Source organism: Pogona vitticeps, chromosome 5 (genome assembly GCF_051106095.1).
Source record: "Pogona vitticeps strain Pit_001003342236 chromosome 5, PviZW2.1, whole genome shotgun sequence".
NCBI classification, from domain to species: domain Eukaryota; kingdom Metazoa; phylum Chordata; class Lepidosauria; order Squamata; family Agamidae; genus Pogona; species Pogona vitticeps.
In genome coordinates this window covers 177,892,501-177,911,879 of record NC_135787.1, presented here as the reverse complement: position 1 = coordinate 177,911,879, position 19,379 = coordinate 177,892,501, and the positions used below count along the sequence as shown (strand labels likewise).

General features: G+C 42.0%; 1 protein-coding gene across 1 annotated transcript in view; it reads right to left on the bottom strand.

The window, feature by feature from the left end:
- OVCH1 (ovochymase 1) overlaps positions 1–19,379 on the bottom strand; it is a 57,962-nt gene that overhangs the window by 35,562 nt on the left and 3,021 nt on the right. Inside the window, exons 2-13 of the mRNA XM_072999901.2 lie at positions 17,236–17,364; positions 14,024–14,142; positions 10,619–10,716; positions 8,963–9,135; positions 7,795–7,890; positions 7,126–7,277; positions 5,753–5,945; positions 3,233–3,359; positions 2,840–2,973; positions 2,117–2,257; positions 1,533–1,663; positions 970–1,063 (exon numbers count right to left, since the gene is read on the bottom strand). Of these exons, the coding sequence (XP_072856002.2) occupies positions 970–1,063; positions 1,533–1,663; positions 2,117–2,257; positions 2,840–2,973; positions 3,233–3,359; positions 5,753–5,945; positions 7,126–7,277; positions 7,795–7,890; positions 8,963–9,135; positions 10,619–10,716; positions 14,024–14,142; positions 17,236–17,364 (1,587 nt within the window). The remainder of the gene's footprint in view (positions 1–969; positions 1,064–1,532; positions 1,664–2,116; positions 2,258–2,839; positions 2,974–3,232; positions 3,360–5,752; positions 5,946–7,125; positions 7,278–7,794; positions 7,891–8,962; positions 9,136–10,618; positions 10,717–14,023; positions 14,143–17,235; positions 17,365–19,379) is intronic.

Genomic DNA, 19,379 nt, shown 5'->3' with positions numbered 1-19,379 from the left:
AACCCCATCACCAGTCCTTCCCCCCTATAGTGGGACCACAGTTCTCAGCAGCTCTAAGCAGCATGCCCATAGGTAGGCAATGCTGGGACTGTGGTTAACCATATCTGGAGACTCAGGTATCAGAGCCACTGGTCTAAAATACTGAATAAGGAGAGTTGTTAGAAAGCCAAACTGATGGCTGAAGTCTTGCTGCTGTAGCTTCGCCAGTGGTAGGGTGATGACATCACCAGTGTCTCCTGCGGCTTTTCTGACTTGCAAATGATCCTTGGAAGCCATGGGAGCTGCGACCTTTAGTTTGTCAGAGCTCTTAATGTTACGACAATTTGGAGGTCCTTAAGTCATCGGATCGTGAAGCTGAGGCTCCAACACTTTGGCCATCTCATAAGAAGAGAAGACTCTCTGGAAAAGACCTTGATGTTAGGAAAGTGTGAAGGCAGGAGGAGAAGAGGACGACAGAGGATGAGATGGTTGGACAGTGTCATCGAAGCAACCAACATGAATTTAACCCAACTCTGGGAGGCAGTGGAGGACAGGAGGGCCTGGTGTGCTCTGGTCCATGGGGTCACGAAGAGTTGGACATGACTAAACGACTAAACAACAAAAAAGTCATAGGGTTGCCCTAAGTCAGAACTGACAGGATGACACGTAATGATAATAAGATAATAAGAAACAGTCTTGTGACACCTTAAAACCACAGCACACATCATGTGATTGATGAAGTGGAATGTGGTCCATGTATCTCGTGCCGAGCTAAATGTGTTAGTCTCTAGAATACTGAAAAATTATTTGCGTTTTTTGCTTCAACAGAGAGCTACCCACATCCCTTGCCTTTGTGGTTTTCTGTGTGTCTATGTGTGAGTGGGAGAGAGATTCACATGATGATCACTGTTTTTAAGTTTATAGCCTTGTGCTTTTTGAAATACTTTTTCAAATACCCAGCATACTCCATCCAACCAGACTGGTTACTACCTATTTGGTGTTCCTCTTCTGTGTCTTCATAGATCACAACAGCATCATAAATACAATCTTGGCTGATTTCAACGGCAAAGTCTTCAAACTCAAACTGAAAGGGAAGACAGTGCACCATTAATCACACAAGATTAACCACTAAACCACAGCAAGCCACATACTGATTTTATAATTGAGGAAAAAAACCTGCTATTTTTATTATGGTTTAGGGTAAGTTGTTCTGAGCACTGCTCAGTAGTGGAAAAGAAGGATATAAGTGCAAACAACTACAATAGAAACTTTTAGACTGTATACGTTTTTTTGTTTAATTGTGGTTTAATTGATTTCTAGTTTCTTATGGTGTTTCTAACTGTGATTATTGTACAGTTTTGTTTTTGTGCCACCTTGGGTCCCCAGTGGGGAGAAAAGTGGCATATAACAAACAAACAAGCAAATACATGGCATCACTGGCTCAATAATGAATGAAGTTGTTTCAGTTTTGAGACAGTTGATGTATGCAGATGTTTCTGGGAAGCTGAGATCGCATTCCCCCTTCGACCCCAGGTGATTGTCTTATTTATTACCTTTATGACATGCTTCTCTGGGGCTTCAATGAGCCAATGACATTTGGTGTTGCTGGGATATAAGCCAGGATAATTAGCTGTGTCAAATGTCCCTTCTTCTGTTAGTACAGCAACACTGCCACAACCAGAACCTAGAAAGGGAGAGGAGAGAATTTCAAATACATCATTTAAGATGCCCAGTGGCAAGGATGTCAAAGTGTCCATAAGAGACAACTGTTGTGTATTACAGAATGTTATGGCTAAGGATCCAACAATACCTTACAGTTAACATGCACTTAGTAGCTGGTAACATATACATACAAACTGAAACTAGATCAGTGTTTCAAAGACATGATTTCCCAAGCTCTTCATGTCTGAACAATCATACTTGCAAATGAAGCTTGTGCTTATCGTCTGGCGACCAGTCACAAAAGAAAGGAAGCTCATTTACAAAGTCCAAAATAAATAAATAAATCACAAGCTCTGGTGATCGTCTATGGATCCATCCACAAAATGCCATTCAGGAGGCAGGGTTGACTGCCTGAGAAAGATCTAATCAGAAAGCACCCCAAGGGAATTAAATCCCAATTCTACTTCAAAATTACCTGCTTCAGATGCTTTATGCACAGCGCTGAAGAGGAACTCAAAGCCCCTACCAGTAATGCTGCTGTCAGACACAAAAGTAATAGTCGCTTGGTTAGACTCTACGAGCAGAGGGGAAGGCAACACGCTGCCACAGATTTTACCTGAGGAGAAAAAGAGAATGGGTCGAGAATGTGAATTAATACAGCAGATAACTCCCATTCAGTGTACTCAGAACCAGACCTAGTAAGGCCAGTCCATTCATAAAAGCAGCATGAAATACTGCAGAGATTGGGGCCTTGGGGCCTTCCAGATGTTTCCGGACTACAGTTTTCATATTTCTGATCACTGGGCATTCCCACCCTAATCTAGTGGATCTCTCTATAACTGAGACCAATTAGGAACTGAAACAGAAGTGATCCACAGGGATTCCATTCTTGGACTAGAGTTTTGGAGGTCCAGATTTAAGACGCCCAGGTCATGAGACTTGGCGAGTGACCTGACCCAGTCGCTCCTTCCCTCAGCCTGAACTTCCTCATGTGGTACCTGTGAGAGTAAAGAGAAAAGATGGAGAGCCTTGCACCGTACCTTGAATAATCTGAGGAAGTTGGGAAGCAATATCTCTCTCTCTCTTACCCACCCCACCTAGCTCACCTCACAGGACTGTTGTGAGGAGAAACAGGAGGGAGCAAGCCATTTATGCTCTCTGGATGAAGGCCAGGAAAGGAAGGGCAGTTTCCACCTACCAACAAGCTCTCTCCTGCTTGAGTAGACAGTCACATAGTCATGGTCACACCCAACTTGATCTTCTATGTCAACTCTGATAAACTGCACAAGTATTATGTTGTTCTCTGGCACAGTTATATTCCAGATACACAGACTGGAAGAAAATAAACAAAATGAGGACACTGGAAATAATCCACATCCCTCATTTCTCATGTAAATTAGGGTACTTAATAAGCATAAACCCTTTCGCAAAAAAATGCCATCCATCTTTGTTGTTCAGTCCCTCCTCCAAACCACCACCCTCAAGACCACACAGCAGGGAGAGGAAACAAGGGGCATGCTAGACCCACTGCATAGCATAAGGAATTTTTACCAGAAATTCAAAACGCCGCAATGTGAATGATGTCACAAACCTGTTTTGAAGGTAATGATCCTCAGTTCGGGAAGGATGCTGAACATGGCCACTTTCTCCAAATACTGATATTCCATGGGAATCGCAGTCCTCTGGCCTGGATGGAGACCAGCTGAACGGTATCAGTTCTGGACAAAGACAGAAGAGGAAAAAAGAAGAGTAACAATAAATGTTCAGGAGAGGTAGCCATGCTAGTCCTGTAAATGTGACAGAGAGACCACCACCAGAAAAAGGAATTCTTTCTGCGCTGAAAATGTCTCATTGTCCCAGATGGAATTTTCCACACCTCCTGCCATTTGCAAAGTAGCAAGCCTTGTTTTATGACTGGTTATCACAGGCTTTGTTTGAACGTACAATTGCTGAGATATGAGGATCTGTCTTAATAGTTTCTCTAGAACGTGGATAGATATGAGCTTCTAATGATGAGCTGTGTGTAAGTTACAATTTGGTCTGTAATCCGGTGACGCAAAATCAGTAAGAGCATCTTGCAACAGCTTGAAGATTAACACATCTAGTTTATCCATTTTCTATGGACTGAAGTCCAGTTCTTCATCTACCAATATGAGACACACTTCTGCATGAATGCAAGACACACACTGAGATATAACACAACGTTCCACATTGTATGTTGGAGATGGAGAATGTGTGGCTTCTGAGAGGTTCTTGGGATGCAACTCTCATTGATCTTACCAACCCCTGCCAGTGGTGCAAGATGATAGGAGCTGAAGTCCAGCAACATCTGGAGTGCCACAAATGTCTTAGCCTACACGTTCAGACTATTTCAGGACAAAGTTGGACTTCCAGTTGAATCAAAAGCATATGCCACTGCCGTCTGAACAGAAGAAGCTGCTGGTCTCTTATCAGTACAAACGATGGGTCATGTAGAGTATGCTAGCATCAGAAATTTTCAATACTGCATTACCCTAGGCCATGGGGAGGAAGGACTTCATGTCTGGTTTAGGACCCAGATTTCATTTTAGGAAAGATTACAGGGATTACTTCCCACTAGTTGGCAGAGCCAAATGTACTTCTAACAAACAGGTCTTCCTAGCAAGCCAAGAAAGCACACTTAAGTTCTAGACATGTCTGTTCAGGAGTTCCTCCCAGTGAAAGTGGTAAAGGTAAAGGTAAAGGTTCCCCTTGACAATTTTTGTCCAGTCGTGTTCGACTCTAAGTGGCGGTGCTCATCCCCATTTCCATGCCATAGAGCCAGCGTTTTGTCCGAAGACAATCTTCCATGGTAACATGGCCAGTGCGACTTAGACACGGAACGCTGTTACCTTCCCACCGAGGTGGTCCCTATTTATCTACTTGCATTTGCATGCTTTCGAACCGCTAGGTTGGCGGGAGCTGGGACAAGCGACGGGCGCTCACTCCATCGCGTGGATTCGATCTTATGACTGCTGGTCTTCTAACCCTGCAGCACAGGCTTCTGCGATTTAGCCCGCAGTGCCACCATGTCCCTATAGTGAAAGTGGACTGTGCTGCAATTAATACTTGTTGAAAAACTGCCCTGACAATTGTTTCATGTTTGGGTGAGAAGGGGTTAACTGATGAAAATAAGAATCCAGTTCTGGAATTTTCCCTTGTGTGGTGTCCCTTTTGTGAATGGTACTGATCATAAGAGGGTATCCAGTATAGACCATCTTGACTGCTGCCATTAGTATTGTCAACATTCAGAGTGGCAATTACTATGTAAAGTTTGGCATCCTTTTCTCTGCTGGCGTTGAGGGCACAATATTGTGCAGCAATATCTGATCATCCCTTGGCATTTTGATTCATGGATACAGGAAGCACTATCTCCCACATTCGTAAACTGGAGGGTTTTTTTTTTGAATAATTGAATTATATATTACAAGAACCTCCATGAGTCAAATAAGCAGCGGAGAATGGGTACCCAGCACTTGGTATGTAATTTACTTGAACTACAACTTCCAAACACTATGGCCAAGTCAGCTGGGGGACTCTGGGAACTGTAGTCTGAACAAGTTCTTTTCCCAGAATCTGGGCATGGCACACCCCCCAGACTATACCTGCAATGGCACCTTATGGCTTTAAAAAAAGAAACACTCTCAAAAAGAAACCACTAAGAACCAAGCCTGTCCTGTCGGCACACATCTGGTGCAATTTTTGCCTCTTGTAGTCGTTCCAGACAAGGCTTTTATCGTGCTACTGCCCTGCCTTATGCTACCATACTATCTCACGATGATGTCCTCCATTCACAACCCTTGTTTTTCTAATGCTTTTATCCCCATCTTTCTTCATATTGCAGAACATATGTTAAAGAGAAAAAGATGGAATACCAGCACACTGCCTTCCTACTGCTAGCATGCCTTTGGTCATACCCAAGAGCAATGGAGAGGCAAGATCCAGGAATTGGAGGTTTTGGTAAGAGGTAAATAGCAAAGGAAAAGGAAAAGATTTTTTTAAGCTGGTCGCCAGACAAAGCTACCCAATCCTATCGCACCTGAGGAGGAAGAGGAGGAGTCAAAGAAAGATTGCAGGTTGTTCTTATACTTACCAGTGACTATATTCTGGGCAATGAAATCCAGGAACTCATCTACTTTAGAGAAGATGCCTGGGGAACCTCTCCTGCTCCTGCTTTCCTTGTCCGCGTGCCAGCCTTTTGCACAGCCAATGCCCCAGGACGTGATGCCCACCAGAGTCCAGATGCCACTGTCTCTCCGACAAGCTAGTGGGCCTCCAGAATCCCCCTGGTGCAAAACAGGACAGGTGAGGAGTTTGTAACATTGTCTGCATCCCAAGAATTGCCCAAGGAGTCAGTAACTCTCTTACACCACTATCTTGTGATTTGATGTCTTACAATATTCTACTTTCTAGCCAACACTGCTCTCATTTTAACTTCAGTATTCAAACTTTATATCCATTCTTTAAAGAATAAGTACAGTAGGATTCCCCATATGCACTGGGATTGGTTCCAAGCCCCTGCAGATACGGAAAACCGTTTTACCATGCATGCTCAGATAACAGTGAGCATGCATGGTAAAAAGGAAAAAAAACAGAACAAAATATTTTCACATGTATTACCAGAACTGGCCACTAGAGGGCACCAGAGAACATGCTATGTATCCTTCACTAAAAAGTATTCCAAGCATGATCTCTGGCTCCCCCCAATGACTGACTCTGGCAATACATGTTAAAATAGTTTCTTCTGGCTTTTTTCTTTTAATGCTTTTTATATTTTCAGACTGTGGATAAGTGAAACCATGGATACTGATCTGTGAGATCCTACTGTACTGCACATCTCAACTACTGAGTTAAATTTTACTAGTTAAGTAAAAAGAGCCAGCATGGTGCAGTGGTTAGAGTGCCAAACTGGGATTTGGGAGAGCCAGGTTCAAATCCCCAAGAAGCCATTAAACTCATTGGGTAATTTTGGGCTTGACCTACCTCTTACAGTTGTTGTGATTATAAACTGAAGGGAAAGCCATATATAGCAATAGCAAACAAAATAAACTGTTTCAGATGCTTGCATTCCAGGAGTGCACATTTATAGAATTGCATCTACAACAATAGAACTGGGCAAAACATCTCACATTGCAGGGACACTAGTTAAAGCTTTTAGAATACTGGGTACTGGCCAAGCCATGGACATTTGTATGCAAAGGGGTGGCTGTTAAAATGTGAATACCGACATCTCAACCACTTCAAATGCTATTTTTATAATGTTGAGCACAGCATCTGGGATAATGGGAGAACTGCTTCCTCTCATACTATTCTACCCATTTTCTGTTATCCGAGAAGCTTTTCTAGTGATGGTGATGAGAGACAGGACATTACCGTTGGTTCTTCCAAGGTCTTGTTCACTGTGCAGTTGTGGGAGTTATAGTCCAAAACCCTAACTTTTCCAAGGCCTGTCTCTTTAATCTCTACCTTGCATGCATCCTTTCCACCATCTGGAAAGCCAGCACATAGCACATTGTTGCACCTAGTAGCCACATTTAGCTCTTTCAGCAGCTCTCTGCAGGTCCCGCTGTCAAGAATTGGCAGCTCCACTTCCTGCAGAACATTTGACAGGGCATCAGCTGCGGAAAGGAGGAACCAAGTCACAAACAGAAGCATTCTCCAATCAGCTTAAAAATAATACAACATAGCTTAGGTGCTTAAGTTTCATCTGAACTGAATCATTCCAGTTAGTAGTCCATAAAACCCCACTTGACATGGCAAACTGAGTTTTAATTTAGCCACTGGGAAGAACTAAAGCAATGGGTGTCCTGAGCATTAATTTTGAGGGCATTTATACATTTTGCATTTCTGTTTATTATGGTCAGTATAAAATGTCCAGTTTCCTCTAGAAATTGTAACTGTAAATTGAGAAGCGAAAAATATGTGACCTCTGTATTTTGCTGCACCAGAACTTTGCAATGTCAGCTAGTGCGGCCCATGGTCAAGGGGATGGCAGCCATAGCCCATCATCTGGAGAGTCACATCTTCCCCAGAGTAAATGTTACTCTTTTTTACGACAATAACTCTCAGAATACCCCAGGAAGCATGGCCATTTTCCAAATTCTGCTCACAATGCTGTGCTAACTTTTTACTCACCTTCCGAGACCTTGCCCCACCCACTCACAATGCAGAGGGTCCCAGCTTCAAATAGATATTCTTTGTGGGGAAGACAGATTGGTTGAACGTCTGGTCCTAAGGGAGAGAAAGCAAATTAAACATTTTTTAAATGTATTTTTAAATGTCGTAATTGTGTGTGTGAAGATCCTCATTATCTATGCCAAAGACCAAACCACGCAAGATGCCAGCTTCACAATTAGAAGGTGATAAGCAGTTACCTCTCTAGACTCCTAGACTCCTATGCTTTCCTTTTAAAGGAAGAAATGATGAACAAGATATTCATTATATTTCAAACAACTATTGATGAAATCTTCCTTTCACTGTAAAAATATTCAGTCTGCAGAAGAAGTCCTGATTTTACACTAACAGCTAAAGACTAAAAAAAATAGCTAATTTGCAACTTGCAGAACAGTGGAAACCTTGTGGTAAAATAAACAAATGTCTCTCACTTCTTAAGGAAGCCCTACTTCTAATTGCAAAGCTGATGACTTGTATAATTTGGCCCCAAGAAGTAGGGCAGTTTTTACTAGAAGAGGTTGCGAGGGCTGGATAAACCTCAAGTAGTTGCATAAAAGGAAACATTTTGTGTCACAATGCTATTGTGAAAAGAAAAGCTGAACCTAGCAGAACCCTCTCTGCTTTGAAATGCTGCTATAAAGCACTGCTTATGCCACAAATGAACAGAAAATGTGGTATCCATCAAGTGGTATTTCAAATCAGGGGGGATAGTAAGGAGCAGGCCTATTAGTCATGCTGGCTAGGGATGATGGGAGTTGTAATCCAACAAAAAATCAAGACTGGAGAAAACTCCAATATAGCATCCCTTTCTTTTTATGATGCCCTGCTTGGGGGAGGGAGTGTATGAGAAGGGGGCATGCAACGCTTAGAAAATATTCTTTATCTTCTTATTTATTCATTTATATTAGACAGTCATCCTTGTATTCAGGGATTTGTACTTCTTGTACTTCTTTTTTTGAAAAAAATGATGAGCTTTAAGCCACACCAAGAATGCTGCATTATGTAATAGAAAGAAAGAAAGAAAGAAATCTTAATCTCAGAAACGCTAGTGCAAGTTTAAGTGAGGAGAAAGATGTTACACTTTGACAAACCATAATATATCCTACTAGTGAAATTTTCTTTATCCTACCATATTTTACTCTGTCCTTCAGATACAGGAGTGCAATATCTGAATCCATACACCCAAATCTGTTGAATTCAGGGTGGACAACAATTCTTGAGACTAGGATGTTCTGCTCTCCTTCATCCATTCTTCCAAGGTCGTATTCCCCAACAGTGACCATCAAATTTCGCACAACTTTCCTGCCAGAAGAAACAGGAAGGCAATGAAAGAAAAGTTGTCAACAAACACCTAATTGTTTATGTTAAGTGGACCTCTGGGGATGCTTTCTTTTTTGGGTCCTGTGGTGGTGATTTTGGGCAAAAGAATCTCTCTCTCTCTCTCTCTCTCTCTCTCTCTCTCTCTCTCTCTCTCTCTCTGTGTGTGTGTGTGTGTGTGTGTGTGTGTGTGTGTGTGTGTGTGAGAGAGAGAGAGAGAGAGAGAGAGAGAGAGAGAGAGAGAGAGAGAGGCAGAGAGAGAGAGAGAGAGAGGCAGACACAGAGAGAGAGAGAGAGAGAGATGTGAAGCAATAGAAAGTTTCAATGGCAAATGTTTAGATGCAGAATCACAAATAAATTGCACATGTCAGCATCATTCTCTGTTTTCTCATGCTAACTGGATATGTCTTTGAACAGCAAAGGAGGTACTTATTTTATACTGTGTAAAAGCCCCTGTCCATCTAATCTAGTATGATCTACCCAAGTTGACAAATCAGAATGCTCTGAACTACAGTTCCCATCAGCCTTAAATTTGACGTGGGTATGTTTTCCATTAACTGGAAGACAGGCCAACTAATGCTTCTAGAGAATAACTTTTCAAATAATGTGTTTACTCTTTACTTTCAAACTAGGATATTTGAAAGATTAAATGTTAAACAACGATAACCAAACTACTTTAACATTTCACATGTTAAATCCAACACATTATTTCCAAGCTCTACCCTTCCCCACAGGGACCCTGCTAGCCAAAGAGCCTGAGGATTGCAGCACAGGGCATCTGAATGATGCCACATTGGGGATGATTGGTCTGCATTGAAATGCGGGCAAACCACAGCAAGGCAGAAAGAAGCTTTCATAGCCCTTCCTGGAGATGCTGGGTTTGAACCTTGAGCTTGACCACCAAATTGTGGCCGCAAGCAAAGGAATGGCATTCACATAAGAATGTGTGCTAATATGCTTTTATAAGAACTTCCCAGAGTTGACTTTACTGTAATACATTATATTAAAATATACTCTAACATTGTTATATATTATATATAATAACGAATAGAACAATAATTGTTTACTGTCAAGTCAGTTACAACTTATGGTGACCCTTTTGAGGGTTTTCTAGGTTGAGAGTATTCAGAAGTGACTGACCATTTCCTCTTCTTCGGACATCCTGGGATTGTGCAGCTTGCCCAAAGCTACACAGGCTGGCCCTTCTTCCAGAAAGCACAATGGGGGAACAGAACTCCCAACCATAGGCTCCACAGCCAGATAGCTAAACCACTGAGCTATCCTTCCTCAAATGTTTGCCAGGTACAAGCCCTGTGAAGCTGCAAACATGCGGGGGACACACTTTAACATGATCCCAGGAGCACTTTACTACCGACAAACAGCTAAACATGCTTACTCTGAATCTCTTTAGTTAGTAGGCCAAATAAAGCCAACAGGAATTCCTATACACATGTGTTTAACTACTCACAAGTCATAATCTGTGACACAATGAGCTGCAGTCACCACCACATTATCATGGATCAGACTCCCACCACAAAAATGGGAACGGCCCAACTTGATGGATACCTGCTTAGAAGAGGGGAAGAAGAAAGCAAAAGCCAAACGCTTGAAGGTAATTAATTTAAAAGTAACCTAGTTGTTAGTATTTGTTACTTTCCTAGCAATTATGTTAACATTTAATAGTAATGTAACAAGCACCCAGATTGTTACTTTTAAGACATTGGATAGTATTATCATTATTTTAAATTTTCCCAAGTATTTTTAAAATGCAGTATCAAAATCAGCCACTAGAGAGAGCAAGTTTCATTTTCCATTGGGTTTGGTGTGGACAGCAATAATTATTATAATTATTATGCATGAATTAATGGCATCTAATGCAAGAAGGTACTTTCCCCAATAGAATAAGGGTAATGATAATAAGCCTTTGAGTAGTGCAACAAGTTGCCTTTTAAAAGAAACATTCCAGGCTCTGCATTCAGAAGTCAGGTTTTGCAGTAAAAGCACCAACTGCTTTATATAATTATCATATGCCAGTCTAGTGGTTTGAAAGCTCCATTATTTCAAGGTCAGTTTTTGCCCTCTTTATTGTTATGGAGTATTGATGACAGAAGTGAGGCTACTAAAAAGCCAGCGGGCGTGGCCTCCTGCCGCAAAGCACCAACAGAACCTCATTGGCTTCGGTAAGAACAAGGACAGCAGCTAAGGTGCCCCTACGGGTGGGCTGTCTCATGTCCAACCAGGACCTGAGGAATACTGGGCTCTGAACTCCCCGGTAGACCTGGGTGTTGCCCACAGTAGAACCGCCACCAGGGGAACCCAGGCATAAGGAAGAGATCAGACAGGCAGAGAGCCTAGAGGAGGAGACCTGGGCAGAAAGTCTGGAGAGAGGAGGAGGTGCTGAAGGAAGAGAGGCAGACGCTATCAGGAAGGGAGGAGGAGAGGAGAAGGAGAGGATGGAGCAGGGGGTCCAGACTGGGGACTTGTAACCTGACATCCTGGTAGAGGAGGCTGAAAAAGAAGGGGCTCAGTGAGACACCCTGGAAGAACCAAACAAGGGCTTCCAAGCCGTGGAAGACCCCCCTTGAGTAACCCGAGACTCCCAGAGAGTGGGAACACGTCTACAAAGAAGACCCTTGGACTGGAGTATTAGTGCAGATCCCAGGGCCCAAGGGGAAAGCGAGGAGCACCTCAACCCACACCTCCTCTCCTCAGCCCCATTATCCCAGGGAAAGAGACAGCCCTCGCTGCCCTCAGTGGATCAACCGTCCTTAGGGCAGGTCTTGCAGTTTCGGCCGACATGAGGTACTGAAAATAGGAACAATTGGGCAGTAACCCCATGGTGATGTTAAATGGTGGCTTACAGGACTTAGAGCGTGACTTGGGAGGAGGGAACTAACCCTGAAGAGACAATCAGTCATTTGTCACCCCTCAGTTGCAATAAAACCCATTTGTACAGAATCAACTGTACTCCCCACTAGGAATCCAGGGAGGGAGGAAAGGGCTTCCGATGACTCATCTAGGGCCAGTGGGGTTCCCAGCTTCTAAATGGTTTCCAGTGACCAAACCCTCTTTGGTATCTGCTGGTACAGACAGATGCGCCTGTTTCTTCCACTTCCTATAACATTTATATTTTATCAGCCATACATCTTGTTCTGCCTCATTTCAGCCATCGCTTGCACATTTATGTTTCAGTCTGCATGGAAGCACATATCTCCTTCTGTATACATTTTTCATGTGCATGAAAATTAATATGCAATTTTGCCCACAAACAACACATTTTTTGCAAGTGTTTCGCTTCCATAGACTACTTTTTGTCTCTCCTACTTTACATTGTTTTCCTGATTTAAGTATTCTGTGTCTGGGTTCCCCCCCCCCAAACCAAGAAGTATATTGTAAAATTTGGAGAAGGCAAAAGATACTGTAATTACATTCAGGTTTGCAGATTAATTCTGAAAATACACATTTCATGTACATTTTCATTTGGGATCTTTAATTGGATTGCTTGAGCTGCTTGCTTTTTATTGACAATTGTAAACTTGCTTTTTTTTAGCATTCATTTTTCAACTTCAATGACTTTATTGAGTCACCTTTGCAGGTGCCCCAAACTGTACCATCTGTGTATTTGGTGTTATTGATAAGCTCTCCATAGAGTGGTTCTCAAATGCTTCTCTGAATATGTTCTTGGAGTAAAAAATTGAAAAATAGTGGCGAGAGTACACATTCTTGTACTCTACTTCCTGTTTTCTGACTTCTGATCCTCAACTTTCACTGCAGCTTTTTGTTAGCAGTACTGGTTGCCAATTATGAAATTATCTCTTGAATTAAGACCTTTGTTTACCAAATACTCCAGAAACAATTCCCTGTCTATAGAAAACTAGTTTGTCAGCAAGAAAGATACTCAACTTGAGTTTTATTTACGCTGCACTAGCTTTCTACAGTGAGTTTCTCAGCTGAGGGAAAATTACAAAAAGTAGTTTTAATGCTGAAGTTGCAAATATCTGGTTTATATTACAGTACATTTTTTTTCATAATTTGTAGATCTTTCTTGCAGGAAAAATTTATTCCAAAAAGTGCTCAAAACTGAAAGACCAACATAAGGACTTAAATTTTTAGAGTGATCAGTCTTAAATACCCATGGACTGCAAACTAGGAATACTCCAGTTTGAAGAAAATGTTGGAAAGTTGTAAACTGGAGGTGGGAAACGTTGGGGCCTCCAACAGTGCTGGCCCATAGTAAGGGATGATGGGAATCGCAATCTAATGGCATCAGGACTGGAGCAACACAATCAGCACAAAATGTCTTACCATTTCAATCAATCATCTGTAATTTTAAAATGTGAATGTCTTATTTTTCAGTCCATTTATCAACTGTAGTCCACATTATAAATGTGTGATTTATTCTTGCCATGTATGATAACTGTGAACACTCCAATCTTTAAATCTATACTTAATATTTTTCATATAAGCTTTCTGTACCGTACAACTTCTATATCTATGGGGAATCAGTTGCCCTGGCAGATGCTGAAAAATGCGGATTATAGCAAACGCTATTATAATACGCAAATGCTGTACATAGCAAGGTATCTGGCTCCCTCTACTGGCCAGCTCTTGTAACTTCATTGTTAAAAATTTTGGGGGAGATTTTTCTTTTAATATTTTTGATATTTTCAGACTGTGGATAAGTGAATCAGTGGATACGGATCCTGCGGATAAGAGTCCTACTGTACTATTAGCTTCAATCAATGTGGGAGTGATACATAAGAAGGTATATTTTAGAAAGCGTCACCAAATGGCTTGTGACGGCTGGGCTGACTGCACATTTGGGCCATTTATGCCTAACTCTAGCTCAGACCAACGTACTCTTAGCACAGACCTGCCATGGCCGTGCCCCAGGCAAAGAGGGCTTCCCTCCGATAATTCTTGAGAACATTCCAAGCTGCCAATCCTCCTCCTCGTTCTCCAGATCAAGAGGACATCTTCCGCATTCCACTCCTGTGAGAAGCACATGTGAGGCTCCAAAACAGACATTCTCTGCATTCATTCGAGGGAGTAAGCCCACAGGTTAGCAGGCCTTGCTTCTAAGCAACCCTCATTAGGCATGAAGTACACACATACAGTCGAGGTACAGTCGTGCCATGCTGGATGATTACCCCGCTCTACGATGAATCCGCATTACGTCAACGTTTTTGTGAGTGGTTTTGCAATCGCAAAACAATGTTTTAAATGGGGAAATTTCGCTTCACGTTGATCGGTTCCCTGTTTCAGGAACCGAGTTTTTGCTTTACGATTATCAGCAAACAGCTGATCGTTGGGTTTCAAAATGGCCACCGGCTGAAAAAAATGCCTCCCCGCTGTTTTCTAGGACAGATTCCTTGCTTTACAGGCACTGAAAATGGCCGCTGTATGGAGGATCTTCGCTGGACGAGCAGGAATTCAGCCCACTGGAACACATTAACCGGGTTTCAATGCATTTGGGGGTTTTTATTTCGTTTGACGATGTTTTCGCTCTACAGCGATTTCGCTGGAACGAATTAACATTGTCAAGCGAGGCACCATTGTACCTACCATCTTTAAGTCATGCAACAGTGTAAAGAAAACTATGCAGCTCTTTCCCCTGGAAAGTTCTTGATTAGATAAAGTAGTGGTTCCCAAGTTTGGCTAGCCCAGCTGTTCTTGAACTGCAGCTCCTGGAAACCCTGGCCACCACAGCTTTAGGTCAAGGCTTCTGGGAACTGCAGTCCAAGAACATCTGGGTTACCCAAGTTTGAGAACCACTGAGATAAAGGATTGAGAATGGTGCCATGGAAGTAAGCTACCAACATATTGTTTTAAGGATCAAACTTATCCTTACAGCTCTTGCTCCAAGACACTCATTGCAATCCCTGCCCCACATAGCTGCTGGTGGTTGGAATGTGTCAGCAGTTCCCAACATCTCATTAGATGTTTTGGGTGTCAACTTCCAGAAGGCCTAGCATGCACGGCCAGTGGTCAACAGATCTGAGAGTTATCGTTAAGAACATCTGGATGAACAACGGTGAACAGCCACTGGAATAGACAGTACTGTGAAAGACGGAGAAAAAGTCTCTTCTGGCAGAAGGCAGCTTCCTACAGCAACTGTTGCCCAGCTTTGTTATTTATTCCAAGCACAATCCTCTATATTTAACCATGTCTCCCTCAAAAAACCACTAGAGGCAAAAGTAATTTAATTCTATTCCCTTTGCCTTATGACCACTGTTGGTAACCTGGTGGTTTCTTTAAAAATCTGATTTGTCCATCTGAGCAGATTTTCTAGCAGAGTCAGTATGCCTTGAGAATAAGCAATGAATACTGTGGGAGGCTAACGATAAATATTCATAGACCTTCAAGAAACACTAATGGAGATATCTGTCACTGTGTTCACTCTTGAATACAGAAGATCAGAAAGAGAGGAGCACTCGGAAAAGTGGCTTACAGGGACTAAAACTATCAGAATCCTACACCAGCGAGGCCACAATGATGGTATTGGGGATTCTAGCCCCAAAGTCTAATGTTTCAAAGCCCTGAAAGAGATCATTATATATTGAGCCTACTGATGAATAAAGGCACAGGGCAGTAGCCATCAGAGAACAGTTCTAGATGACTCATCAATTGGTCACACCAGGAACACCTTGCCATATTCTTTTTTTTTTCAAAGAATATTTTTTTCTACAGGGATGAAAATAGAAACAGCAAGGGATCAGCTCCTGGAGGCAGAAGGGCAACATCCAAGATAACCCAATGGCTGATATCTTGTCACTTAACGTAGTAAGTGACAACAAGGGTAGCCCCTTTGAATTGATGGAATTTATGGAGGAGTTGACTAACCAAATCACTATTCTAATTGTCACCTACTATGCTGTGCAACAGGATTTCAGCCATTGAATTTCATGGCCAAGTGGGATCTTGAAACTGTATCTCCCAAGTTCTTGTCTAATACACTACATTGACTAGGGTATTTAATGAAAGAGACACTAAAAAGAAGTGGCCTCTATTAGTAGCTACAGCCTACCCACCTCCAAACCAGGATGGGACTCCGCAGAGCAGGACAAGAAAAAAGAAAAAAGATTAGTTCTGACTTCCTATCAGTGTCTTCCCTTTCCAAACTGTTCAGAAAAGTTTTAAGTCAATGGAATACATCCGCGCACCTCTGTTGTTGTCTCCAGAATGCCCCTAATCCTATTAAGGTAGTTATTGAATGTGGATTCTGTGCCTGGAGACCAAGAAGAACTAGCAAAAAGCAAGGTGAGGGCCTCTGCACATGAGGCATTTAATAAAGCAAAGCAAAAGCAAAATATGCTGTTTATATACTACCCTATAGCATTTAAAGCACTCTCTGGGTGGTTTACAATTTAATTATGCAGGCTACACATTGCTGCCCCTTGTGAGCTGGGGACTCCTTTTACAGACGTCAGAAGGATGGAAACCTCCGTCAACCTTGAGACAGCTATCTGGGATTGAATCCGGGTTGAGAGCAGAGCTTTGACTACATTACTGCAGTTTAACCAGTGCACCACTCTTTAATAATTAAGTTATAGGCGAGGCTTCCCACTGAAATCAAGTGGGATTGGGCATCTTTCTTATGAATTGTTTTTTTAAACAAACAAACAAAAAACAAATCACAACAAGCCACCTAGAGTGGTCTTTTAGACCAGATGGGCGGGGTATAAATCAAATAAATCAAATAGATAGATAGATTAGATAGATTAGATAGATAGATAGATAGATAGATAGATTAGATAGATTAGATAGATAGATAGATAGATAGATAGATAGATAGATAGATAGATAGATAGATAGATAGATAGATAGATAGATAGATAGATAGATAGATAGATAGATAGATAGACAGACAGACAGACAGACAGACAGACAGACAGACAGACAGACAGACAGACAGACAAGTTCTTGTCGAGTAAGTTGAGAAGTGGGTCCTTGCAGCCCCTTTAAAAGTCACATCAGGATGTTGTGGTTTTGAAAAATTATCCACCTTCACTAACATTCTATATTTGGGGGGTGGGGGGGGGGGAGACAGCAACCAAAACATAATGTAAGGAAAGAAAATGTTACCAGAGTCCAGGTTTGCAAAGTCCAATGATTCCAAAGCAGCAAGATGATGAAGCATCTGCCTCCTGGGTTGAGATGACGGCAGCAATTCTTCCATATCCATCGCCTTACCTGTATCCAAACTCCAGATGGCTGCAAAACATAGTATCCCTTTCAGATCTTGGTCACAACAGGTTAAAAATAAATACATTTGTTTTCGGGGGAGACAACAAGATGTATAACAAAGCTGCATTTCAAGGACTATGTTACCTGGATGTCACCTTACTGTTTTAACAAATATTATCTGCTTATTACTATTTAGAACATTTTCTAAAAGGCAGGTGGATAGGAATTTTTCAAGCTGTATGGCATTCCCCCGTCTAAGCCATAAAGAAGAGCAACGAAAAAGGCAATGAGTGGCTTTTTAAATGTAATAAGAAATGGCAATGCATTTCTTTTTTTTTTAAAAAAAGATTGTAACAAATAACAGGAATGCATAATGTTTTAAAAGTACATTGCTAAACTCCATACTCTATAGAACTGCTATACAGCTCAGTGGTCCGGGTATTTGGCTGAAGAACCACAGAGGTTGGGAGGTCAATTTCCCACTGTGCCTCCTTGACAGAGGCTGGACTCAATAATCCATAGCATCCCTTCCAGCTCTGCAGTTCTAAGATGATTATTATATGCCCAAAAGAAGGCTTAACAGACTTTGAGCATCTTTGGATATTCTCTGTTAAAATGTTGAGAGTAGTGGCAAAATGGTAACAATTCCTTGACACCACTCTAAGAGCATCTTCATACTTTCCTTTCAGAACTTCAGAGTACATGGTGAGGAAAATGACAATTCACTCTCCCTGAAGTTGCACTGGGGTCAGGGCTGCTCCAGGGCTGCTTCAGTGGCCACTCAGGAAGATAGGATGGAAGCCTTGTTTGCAGCTTCTTTGCAGCTTTGTAGGATGAATGGTTACAAGGGAACTACCTAATAAGCTGTAAACAAGGCTTTCCTGCTGTCTTTTCTTCTTCTTGTTAGCTATCAAAAGAAAAAGGTTTTCTGAATAGACTTAGCTCACCATTCACTGAGTGTGTGCTGACATGGTGGCTTTTCAGTTCAGATGATCCTATGCCTGAATCAATGGATCCATTGCAGCAGAGGGGGGAACTATGGTTTGGGGGGAGGGTACTCTGGAGTGATTTACATTTCCCATTCCATCATGTGGTCAATGGAAAACATGTGAACTAGTTCACCCAAAACCTGTAGCATTTCCTGCATTTTTCTGGTGTAGTTGCACCCTTAATTGACCCAATAATATGAGATTAATAGAGTATTAAAGCAGTCACATAGAGTAGGCTTGAACGCTTCTAATTTAGAGACATATTTATGGAATTTATTCAATATAAAACTTGGAAAAGTTACTTTTTTATTACAACTTCCAGCATTCTCTCAATTTGTGCAGCTGGTGCCTCCAAACTAACTTTTCTAAGTTTTGGATCAACATAATTCTTAGGATTATTAGAAGATGAACATAGAGGAAATGAAGACTATAAAATTGCCTGCTTTTTCTGGGTATGATTTGTCACAGCTTTCTAAGAAACATGCTCTATATTCCTCTTCAATAGGTAAAGCTGCCTTGAGCAGTAAGGTAAAGGTAAAGGTTCCCCTTGACAATTTGTCCAGTCGTGTCCAACTCTAGGCAGGGGTGCTCATCTCCGTTTCCAACCCATAGAGATAGCGTTTTGTCTGCAGACAATCCGCCGTGGTCACATGGCCAGCGTGACTAGACACGGAACACCATTTCCCTTCCCACCGAGGTGGTACCTATTTATCTACTCGCATTTTTGCATTTTGCATGCTTTTGAACCGCTAGGTTGGCGGGAGTTGGGACAAGCGACGGGGGATTCGATGTTACGACTGCAGGTCTTCTGACATAGCAGCACAGAGGCTTCAGCAGTTTAACCCACAGCGACACCATATCCCAGAGCAGTAAAGGACATCCATTTGCAGCTTTGCAAGTGACTGATGGGCTTTCTTTTGTCTGGTAACTGGTCATCAGGAGGAAACAATGTCCTCCACTTGTGTCCTGATTGTGTAAACACAGCAGCTTTGAAGGAATACTGTAATTGGTTATCACCTCCTAAAGACAAAGCTGTCTCCTCTCTTTCTACCC